The sequence below is a fragment of the Orycteropus afer genome, unplaced genomic scaffold (assembly GCF_000298275.1).
Source record: "Orycteropus afer afer isolate SDZICR_OR568_19922 unplaced genomic scaffold, OryAfe1.0 scaffold00164, whole genome shotgun sequence".
Classification (NCBI taxonomy): domain Eukaryota; kingdom Metazoa; phylum Chordata; class Mammalia; order Tubulidentata; family Orycteropodidae; genus Orycteropus; species Orycteropus afer.
Window position 1 is genome coordinate 4419397 of NW_006921751.1, and position 11528 is coordinate 4430924.

Consider the following 11528-nt stretch of genomic DNA (forward strand, 5'->3'; position numbering starts at 1 on the left):
CTGTTGCATTGTGGTAAACTGTGGTCAATGACATGAGACAAAGTATATGTGAACTGCTGTATGGAAAGTGAATTTGCTCTGTAAATCTTCACCTTAATTAATTAATGAAAGAAAGAAAGAGAGAGAGAGAGAGAAAGAGAGAAAGAGAGAAATAAATAAATAAATAAATAAATAAATAAATAAATAAGAAAGAAAGAAATCCTGGGTCCTCTAGGTAATGGCTGGGATTGGTGAAAGGGCAGAAGAGAATTTCACGTAAGGGAGTTCTACTACACACATCTAACTCCAATATCAAAGGATGAGCTCAGTTTCCACAGTAGTCATTCTACAGATAGATGTATATGTAAACTTATTAATCTTCCCAGTTCTGACCACATTGCATCAAACTGAAATGGTTGAGAAAGGTAAACTTCTACTTACAGTTTCTTTGAAAGAAGAGTTTAGCCAGCGATTATTCACTACATTCTGTATGGATGTGGGTGGGTTTTCTAAATCTTCAAAGGAATCCATTAATATAAAATCCAGAACAACATCATAAAAATTTATATTTTTCACCTGCAATAAATTATAACGATTAAAACAGAAATTATTATTATTGAGAGCTGAAATAAAATCTGTGTCAGGGTTTTATCTTTCATAACAACAGGTTTTTTTAGTTGAATCAAGAGATTATATTATAGACAAAAAAAAAAAAAATAGGAAAGACAAATACCAAAACAATTCATAATCAGAGACTACAATTCACACGGTGCCTAAAAAAGAACACCAAACCAAACTCACTGCCATCAAGTTGATTCCAACTAACAGTGACCTTATAGGATAGGGTAGAACTGCCCCACAGGTTTTCTAAGGTTTAAGTCTTCATGGAAGGTGACTTCCATTTCTCCTGCAGAGCGGCTGATAGATTCAAACCACCGACCTTTTGGATAACAGCCAAGAACTTAATCTTGGCTCCACCAGGACTCTACATGATCCCTATTCCTTCCTAAATCTGTTCAGGTGAAATTAAAGGCACTTGACTGCTAACCAGAAGGCTGGAGGTTCAAACCCACCAGCCACTCCTCGGAAGGAAGATGAGGCAATCTACTTCCATAGTGATACTGCCTCGGAAACCCAAGGAGGGGTCGCTATGAGTCGGGTCCAACTCGATGGCACACAACAACAAGAACAACAACAACAACATCTGTTCTAGGAGTCTTTTGTCCATGTTTTTTAGACCATCCATAATGTTCATTCTGCTTTATTTAGTTATCAGTAAATCTACCTATATAACCCACCAAATTATGAACCTCTTATTCTTTCATTCACTCAGCATACTGTGTTGTGCTTGGTAGTCAGTCTTCTATAATAAGCATAGTAGAGCTTACAATACAGTAAGGAAAACAGAGTAACAAACAAATATTCAATTACAAACTGTGATAAGCAAAATAAAGGAGAAAGTACATAGTGCTATGAGAGCTTATGATAAAGATTTGGATCCAGAGTATACGTCAAAGAGGGCTTCCTTGAGGGAGAGAGGCATCCAGGCAGAACAAATACCTTTCCAAGACTTTAAAGTAAGAAGGAATACCCTGTGTATTGAACTGAAAGAAATTGAAAAGTGTGCTCTCTGTGGCTAGAGGCAAGGGGGAAGGCAGTGTTTTATGGCCTGTGTTAAGGATTTTGGCTTTTATCCTCATAGCATTTGGGGGCTGCAGATTGGGGAGAAAGAGAGATGATCAAATTTGGATCTTTTAAAGATCATCTAGGCAGCAATGTAGAGCACAGAATGGAAAGGGGAAAGAATGTGTCCAGGCAGCAGGGCAACAGGCAAGTGATACATGCTACTGAGATAGTCCAGGGAACAGACTACTGCTGCGAAGGCCAAGACGGGAATGGCAGGAAAAGGGAAACACTGAAAGATATTCAGGAGTTAAAATGCACAAAACTTAGAAGTGACTATGATAAAGTGGGTGAGGCCCAGGCGATGTGCAGGATGAGCCCTCAGGTTTCTGGCCTGCACAACTGGATAGCTGTGATTGTGCTCCCTCAGTGAGAGAATATTGGAGAAGGGAAGAGCATGCCTCCACATCTGTGAACCTACTGTTTTCTCTGCTAGAATGCCTTCCAGTGCCTTGTAAATGCCTACATTGCCAACTATCACTCTACTTTCAAAAGCCAGTTCATTTATTATATCTTCTTTTCCGAGCAAACTTAACAGTTCCATTCATTGTGAGCCTTGTGTATTTCCAGCATGAACCTATATTATCTGCATTATTACAATGTAATGGATCTATCCATTGAGGAAACTGATTCCCCACCAGTTTGTAAGATCCTCAAGGAACATAACAAGGAACTTAACAAAGTACTTAGCACCTATTAAATCTTCAATATATGTTTATTTAACATCTGTTAGTCTTCCTATGTTCTTCCTATTTAATACCTTGCACAGACTGACTAACGACTGCTGGACAGCAGGAAGGAGAAAGAAAAGGAAGTTTTTTTCAAAAACATTTTCAGCTGGAATCCTAACTACAGTAGCTATTGTTTGGGAGTCTGCCAGAAGATATGTGTTACCCCAACACCACAAAATTGGTTTTAGTATCATTTAATAAGGATGATGTTAACAGTGGCCTCAGCTCCTGTAAATATTATGTACAAATAATTAAGGAGAATGAGTCTTATGAAACTTTTGAACTTACTCCTCTAGCAGCAAGTTCCATTTCAGTACTATCCCAGTGATCAGTCTGCTCTAAAAAATAAATCATTTCATCAAAAACATCTTCAAACTTCTTTGGATTCTGCAGAAGAAAATATATTTTAATGTTAGACTCAATTAATAACAAGTGTTAGGCCTATGAAGTAAATAAATTACTCTTCATGTAAGTTTGTTGGATTTTAATTCTACTATGTAACTGAATTAAAATAAATTTCAAGGTATGGCAAATTCATTTGGTTCAATATTTTGTTGTTCCAATATTTTACAGAGCCCAAACTAACAATGTTAGCAAAATATCATAAGCACATTGCTTACTACTCAAATATGTATGACTATTTATACCTATTTCTCACTTACCAACTACCTCATTATCTGGCATTTTGCATTCACAACCATAGTAAAAAAAAATACTATTTGACTTATGTGCATTAATGACAGTACATCTGGCAGTAACCAATGCCGAAGTGTGAAGCAACAGTAACACTGGCCATGATGGTTAAGGTTATGGGTCAGCATAGCTGGGTCATGATTCTCAGTGATTCAGCAATTATGTAATGATGAAACCTGGCAGTTTGTATAATGATGTAATTTGGCAGTTATGTAATGATGTTATCACCCTTTATTTTGTGATCTGATGTGGTCATCCTCCATTTTCGTGAAACACCGATTTTCGCATCACCTACTGGTCTTTGGAAATTAACCACCTCATTAATGGAAGACTGGGTGCAACTAGTCCTTAAGATGAAAACTGGTTATAGTAGATAATGTGTGATGCTTTTGATTCAGTTCTGTTCCTTTCTGGAGAACGACAGTTCACTCACCAGGTTTACTTGCCATAGGAGGCCAAGAAAGCAACATTAGATTTACACTGAAATTGTGAATAGTTACTATCAACTTACATTTACTCAGCACTTTTTTTAATTTGCTTTCCCATTTGTTATTTATTTAATCATAACAACAATTCTCTGAGACAGAGTAGCACAAATATAGCTCTATTATATAAATGAACAAATTAAGCTTCACAGGACCTGGGTCTGAAAACCAAGTATGTAAGTGGTTTCAAAGAAGGCCTGGTTTTGTTTTTTCCTTTTTTCCCTCATTATATGATACACTTTGCATAAAGGAAAATGGTTCCTTACAATCTTAATGAAGTTCTTGTTATTGTTTCTGCTTATTTAATCCCATGAAGATGAGTAAGACAAAAGGCAGCTCAATTTGTATTTCCAGATTTCTGAGATCTACACTAATTCCTGGAACCTTCTTCATGAAGAAGATTGAGACAGGTAAGAGAAAATGTATCAGTAATGATAATAATGGCAGCTGTAGTAGCAGACCTAATGATGATCCTCACCATGATATTCATAGACCTTATAGCAAATTGGAAATAACTTATGAGAAACAATTTGGTTAAAACTGTGTGGACCTTATCCACAGAAAATAACTCATCCCAGGTAGAAATCAATGCTATTTGGGTTACTTATTTTTCATCTGTGGCCCTTTGTGACCATCTACAAAAATGTTGTATTCTACTGAAAATTTTAATCTCCGAGTGAGACACAAAACAAGGACAATAAAAAACTTGCCAACAAAACAAGTTCACCTTTCGTGCTTTCACAATTAAAGCTGATAAAATTTTCCTTCCACTCTCAGCAAGGAACATCCTATTGGCTGTTTCTGAAAGAATTACCTGCAAAAAAACCAGCCCCAGTCAACAAGAAAAAAAGAGACCGATAATTAATTTGAATGCACATCAGACTTTATAACACAGCTATGTATAAATAACCCTAATACAGTTAATGTACTACATGTGGCACTATTTCAGCAGGCTAACCACAGAGAAAATTCTAATTTACTAAAATAAAAAGAACCCTTGAAATCTTTAATCCGAAAATATTAAAAAGTAGTAAATCTGTATTTACATTCTGTTCAACATGAGATTAGAAAGTCTAAAATAAATTTTATATAGCCCCTAAACATATAAAACCAGACATTTTTGTTCTTAAATGACCTTATTTCACTTCAGGAAATCAAAGATTTTACAACTGATTCAAATGAGAAACACTCTAGAACACATACTAATTGACAATAAAAAAGAAGGTTTTTTAATTTTTTTTTTTTTTTTTTTTTAAGCAGCCATTTGTACATATCCACAGAATCAAAATGTCCCATTTTGGCAAAGTGTGGTGGACCTGGGAAGCCATGGGAGACCACAATGACAAATGGCAATGAATGAAGGGAAGTAGCAGGGAGGAAAAATAAACTTAATAGATTCTATTGTAGCCATTAAGAATAGAGATAATAAAAAGCAAGGAGCTACCTTGTTTATATGCAGCTGGACTCTAGAGTGTGAGGGTGGGAATGGATGAGTAGCTGGTTGAAGTCATTTAGTGTTAAAAAAAAAATTTAAAAATACCTGAAAAGCCTGTCGAATACAGTGAAGTTTGGCAAGAAAATCACTGTCTCCGAGGCACTCCAACATTTCAGTTCTATGTAATAAACGGGAGAAAATCATTAAGCTGGATTCAAAATCAAGCCTACTACAAGTTTGGACTCAAACAAGGCTTAACCTCAGGAACTTAATATAAAACACATGTCTTCTCAATACTGACAAAGTCAGAATTTGCAAAAAAAAAGAAAAAAAAATTAACTTGGACCTAAAAATATATTTCTCCCTATTCTCATGAACATTTTTAATAAATATCACACAAACATAGCAACAGAACCTTAATATTTTTCATAAAAACAAGCAAAACAAAAAAGGTACCTAAGCACTCTTGAGTAAATTTTTCCTTCTTCAACTAAATGCATGGCTTCTTCATAAAAAGGGCACTGGCAAAGAGACTGTAGAATGTAAGTATGTCGTATTTCCCTGTGTTCTGCAAGCTAAAAAGACAGACGGTTAAATAGACTTTAAAAAAAGAAAAACTACAAAATACAGAAAATAGGCTTTGGCTAACATCAAACATACTAAATTGATGAAACCATGAAAAGCATTCTGTAAGATTTATGGCTAGTAAGGCATGAATTCATTTTATTTCAAAATTCACTTGTGAAAAAGAGTAAAACTTTAAAACAAGTTTAGTTCATTTTGAATCCAACTACATAAATCCATATAGTACACAGAAAAGCAATATCTTACAGCTTACTATCAAGAATAACTGAAGGTAAAACATTTAAAAAAAAAAAAAAGATAGTATTATTTTAAAAAATGCTTAAAAGTACCCTCAATTCTCACTTATCAACATGGTTAGGTTCTAAAGTCCAGGTCACTATGTGAAAATAGAAGATGACCACATCAGATCATAAAATGGAGGATGATTACATCATTACATAACTGTCAAAACTTATCATTACATAACCACAAAACCACTAAGAATGATGGCCTAGCCATGCTGACATATAACCTTAACTATCACAACCAGCATTACTCTTCCTCACACCTTGGCATTCATTACTGCCAGATATACATTGTTAATGTGCAAAACAGTCAGGTAGATTTTTTTTTTTTTTACTACAGTCATAAATGAGAAACGGTGAATAATGAGATAGTCAATAAGGGAAGAGTTGTTGTTTTCATTAGGTGCTATCAAAATCAGTTTTGACTCATAGCAACCCTATGTACGACAAAAGGAAACACAGCCCTGTCCTATGCCATCCTCTTAATAGTTGCTATGCTTCAGCCTACTGTTAGCCACTGTGTCAATCCATCTTATTGAAGGTCTTTCCTTTTTTCACTGACCCTCTACTTACCAAGCATGATATCCTTCTCCAGGGACTAGTCCGTCCTGGTAACATGACCAATATATGACAGATGAAGTCTTGCCATTCTTGTTTTTAAGGAGCATTCTGGCCATACTTTTTCCGAGACAGATTTGTTCATTCTTCTGGCAATCCATGGCATATTCACTATTTTTGATCAACATCAACACCATATTTCAAATGCATCAATACTTACGCAGTATTCCATATTCATTAGACAGCTTTCATATGCATATGAAGCTACTGAAAATATCATGGCTTGGGTCTTCAAAGGGACATCTTTGCTCTTGAACACTCTAAAGAGGTCTTTTGCAGTAGATCTGCCCAATGTAATATGTTGTTTGATTTGACTGTTGCTTCCATGAATGTTGATTGTGGATCAAAGGAAAATGAAATCCTTGACAATGTCAATCTTTTCTCAATTTGTCATGATGATGTTTTGTTGGTCCAATTGTGAGGATTCTTTTTTTTTTCCTGTCCCCTCAACCATGGTCCCAAGCCCACAGGTCCAACAACTCGCTCTGTCAGGATGGTTTGCTGTGACTAGAGACTTTTAACTTTGCTCCTTGTTAGCTCTATTATATTACATTTTTATAGCACAAGAAATATCATCTGCCAACCTTATATATGGTCATGGGTATATCCCTTTTGCCTAGATATACCTATCATTCAGCCTGTCTATACATCAATTTCCCCATAGATTAATGTTATCACTGATAATACAGTATTGTATATGTAAAAGGGTTTATCTTTGTTGTCTGTACCTCTTGTGCACCTCTCTGTGTCTTCATTTTCCTTAGTATTATTGTTTTGGTCACTTGCTTTTGGTATACTGCCTTTCCCCTCACCCCAATCAACATGTATTTCTACCCATTTAGCAGCCATAGTAGTCACAACAGCCTGGTATTGGTACCAAAGATAGACACACAGACCAGTGGAACAGAATTGAGAACCCAGAAACAGATCCATCGACTTACAGTCAGCTCTACCCTTCCTCTACCATCCCTGGTAACCAACAAAGACAGTTTCTTTCCATATATAAACCTTTCCTTGACTTTTTACAATAGTAAACTAATACAATATTTGTCCTTCTGTCATTGACTTATTTCATTCAGCATAATATATCCTCCAAGTCCATCCACGTTATGTAGTGTTTTGCAGATTATACATTATTCTTTGGTGTTGCATAGTATTGCATTGTGTGCATGTACCATTCTTCTGTTGATGGGCACTTAGGTTGTTTCCATCTCTTTACTATACTGAACAGGGTTGTGATGAACATGGGTGTGCATGTATCTGCATCCTCTCATTTCTTTAGGATATATACCTAGTAACTGGATTGTTGGATCAAATGGTATTCCTAATCTTAACTTTTTAAGAAATTACCATATTGATTTCCACACATGTATCATTTTACAGTCCCACCAGCAATGTATGAGAATCTCCACATCCTCAACAGCATTTGTTATTTTCTGTCTTCTTGAACTTTGTTATTAGTGCTGGGGTAAGATGGTATCTCATTGTTGTTTTGATTTGTATCTCTCTAATGGCTAATGATCATGAACATTTCTTCATGCTTGTTGGCTGTCTGAGTATCTTCTTTGGTGAAGTGTCTACTCATGCCTTCTGTCCATTTTTAAATTGGATTGTTTGTGGTTTTGATGTTGAGCTGTTGGAGTTCTCTATAAATTTTAGAGATAGGTCCCCTGTCAGTTATGTCACTGCCGAATATTTTTTTTCCAATCTGTAGGTTCTTTTTTTACTCTTTTGGAGAAGTTCTCTGAAGCACATAAAAATTTATCTTCTGCTGTTTGTGCACTTTGGGTTATGCTTGAGAGTCTATTTATGTCATAAATTAGGGCCTCTAAGTTTGCCCCCATTTTTTCCTTAATGAACTTTATAGTTTTAGGTTTCACATTTAAGTCTTTGATCTATCTGGAGTTAGTTTTTGTGTATGGTGTGAGGTATGGATCTTTTTTCATTTTTCTGAAAATGGATAACCAATTTTGCCAGCACCATTTGTTAATTACTATCTCTTCCCCATTTAATGGATTTTAGCCCTCTGTAAAAGATCAGCTGACTATAAGTCGATGGATCTATTTCTGCATTCTCAATTCTGTTCCACTGGTCTGTGTGTCTGTCTTTATATCAATACCAGGCTGTTGTGACTACTATGGCTGTATAGCAGGTTTTGAGATCAGGGAGTATGAGACCTCCTATTGTTCTTCTTCAACAGTGCTTTGCTTATCTGAAGTCTCCTTCCTTTCCATATAAAAGTAGTGATTTTTTTTTCCATATCATTAAAGAATGTTGATGGAGTCTGGATTGGGATTGCATTGAATGTATAGATTGCTTTGGGTGTTGTTGTAGTTAGGTGCTGTCGATTTGTCTCCAACTCATAGCAATCCTATGTACAACAGAACGAAACACTGCTCAGCCCTGTACCAGACCTATGATCCCTGCTATGCCTGAGCCCATTGTTACAGCCACTGTGTCCATTTATCTTGTTGAGGGCCTTCCCTTTTCCGCTGACCCTCCACTTTACCAAGCATGATATCCTTCTCCAGGGGATGGTCCCATCTGACAACATAACCAAAGTAGGTCAGATGAAGTCTGGCCATTCTCACTTCCAAGGAGCATTCCGGCTGCACTTCTTCCAGGACAGATTTGTTCTTTTGGCAGTCCATGGTACTTTCAGTATTCTTCACCAACACCACAACTCAAAAGCATCGACTCTTCTCTGGTCTCCTTATTCATTCCAGCTCCACATGCATATGAAACAACTGAAAATACCATGGCTTGGGTCAGGTGTACCTTAGTCTTCAAGGAGATATCTTTGCACTTTAGCACTTGAAGGTCCTTTGCAGCAGATTTGCTTTGGGTAGTATAGACATTTTCATGATGTTCAATCTTCCTATCCATGAGCATGGTATGTTCTTCCATTTATGTAAATTTCTTTTGGTTTCTTGAAGTAGTGTTTTGTAATTTTCTTTGTATTGGTCTTTTGTGTCCCTGGTAAGACTTATTACCAAGTATTTACTTTTTTGGTAGCTATTGTAAATGATATTGATTTCCTTATTTCCTTTTCAGCAATCTTTTTGCCAGTGTAGAGGAATCCAACTGATTTTTGTATGTTGATCTTGTATCCTGCCACTATGCTAAATCTTTCAATTACTTCTAGTAGTTTTCTTGCTGAGTCTCTTGGATTTCTATGTATAGGATCATATCACTTGCAAACAAAGATAGTTTTACTTCTTCCTTACCAATTTGGATGCCTTTGATCTCCCTTTCATGATTTATTGCCTTGGCTAGGACTTCCAATACAATGCTGAATAGAAGTACTGATAGAGAACATCCATGTCCAGTTACTGTTTGCAAAGGGAATGGTTTCAGTCTTTCAACATCGAGAATAATGTTGGCTGTTGCTTTTGCATATATGCTTTCTTATGTTGAGGAATTTCCCCTCTACTCTTATTTTTCTGAGAGTTTTTAATCAGGAAAGGGTGTTGGATTTTATCAAATGCCTTTTCTGCATTGTTTTATATGATCAAGTGGTTCTTTCCTTATGTTACTTTAAGTGATGGATGACACTGATTGTTTTTCTAATGCTGAACTATCTTTGCATAGCTTGTATGAACCTGAACCCCACTTGGTCATCATGTATTCTTTTTTTGATATGTTTTTGGAGTCTATTAGCTAGGATTTTGCTGAATATTTTTGCATCTATATTCGTGAGGGATATTAGTCTGTAGTTTTCCTTTTTAGTGATGTCTGCCTGGTTTTGGTATCAAGGTTATGCTTGCTTCATAAAATAAATTTGGGAGGATTCCATCCATTTCTATGTTCTGGAATAGTCTGAGTAGGATTGGTGTCAGTTCTTCTCTGAACGTTTGGTAAAATTCTCCAGTGAAACCATCTGGGCCAGGACTTTTTTGTTGGTGATTTTTTTTATGACCTGTTCAATTTCTTCTTTTGCTATGGGGTCTGTTCCAATTTTCTACTGCAGTCTAGGTAAGCAGTATGTTTCCAGAATTCTGTCCATTTCTTCTAGATTTTGAAATCTGTTGGAGTACAGTTCTTCATAATATCCTGATACTATCCTTTTTATTTTGGTTGCTTCTGTTGTGATATTGCCCATTTCATTTCTAATTCATTTTATCTGTATTCTCTCCTTCTTTTCCTTTGTTAAGTTTGCCAGTGGTTTGTTGATTTTACTAATCTTTTCAAAGAACCAACTTCTAGTCTTACTGACTTTTTCTGTTGTCTTACTGCTTTCTTTTTCATTTATGTGCTCAAATATTTATTATTTCTTTTCTTCTGATGACTGTAGGCTTTTCCGTTTTTTTTTTTTTTTTTTTTTTTTGGCTGCTCTTTTTCTAATTGTTGGAGATGTTGAGTTAAGATGCTAATCTTGGCTCTTTCTTCTTTTTTAATATGTACATTTATTGCTATGAATTGCCCTTTGAACACTGCTTTTGCTGTATCCCAAAGATCTTGGTACGCTGTGTTTTCATTCTCATTTGATTCAAGGAAATTTTTAACCTCATTTTTTATATCTTCTATTACCCAGAAAATTTTAAGGAGAGTGTTAATCAGTTTCCATGTATCTGCTCATTTTCCATTGATCTTCCTACTGTTGATTACTAATTTTATAGCACTGTGATCTGAGGAGATGCTTTGCAGTATTTTAATGTTTAAAATTTATGGAGACTTGCTTTGTCTATTCTGGAGAATGTTCCATGTGCACTGGAAAAGAATGAATATTATGCTATTGTTGGGTGAAGTGCTCTGTAGATGTCTATAAGGTCAACTTGGTTGACCATATTGTTTAGTTCTTCTGTGCCTTTGTTGAGTTTCTTTCCAGTTCTATCTTTCATTCAAAGTGGTGTATTAAAGTCCAGTCGTGAGTATTTTTGTTTGCTTTCTGTTGAGAAGTAATCCATACTTGCAGTATAGTAAATTACTTTGTGTGGCTTTTCTACCCATAAGTCTTTGTAAACTCCAAGGTGGGATTTGCTGTGAGCAACTGAGGAGCTCCTGATTGCTGAAGGTGTCCACCTGGAGTATTTCT

General features: G+C 35.8%; 1 protein-coding gene across 1 annotated transcript in view; it reads right to left on the minus strand.

The window, feature by feature from the left end:
* The window catches only part of MIGA1 (mitoguardin 1), a 180413-nt gene that overhangs the window by 23908 nt on the left and 144977 nt on the right, over positions 1-11528 (minus strand). The window contains exons 8-12 of the mRNA XM_007946491.2: positions 5463-5581; positions 5112-5184; positions 4299-4385; positions 2682-2780; positions 421-555 (exon numbers count right to left, since the gene is read on the minus strand). Of these exons, the coding sequence (XP_007944682.1) occupies positions 421-555; positions 2682-2780; positions 4299-4385; positions 5112-5184; positions 5463-5581 (513 nt within the window). The remainder of the gene's footprint in view (positions 1-420; positions 556-2681; positions 2781-4298; positions 4386-5111; positions 5185-5462; positions 5582-11528) is intronic.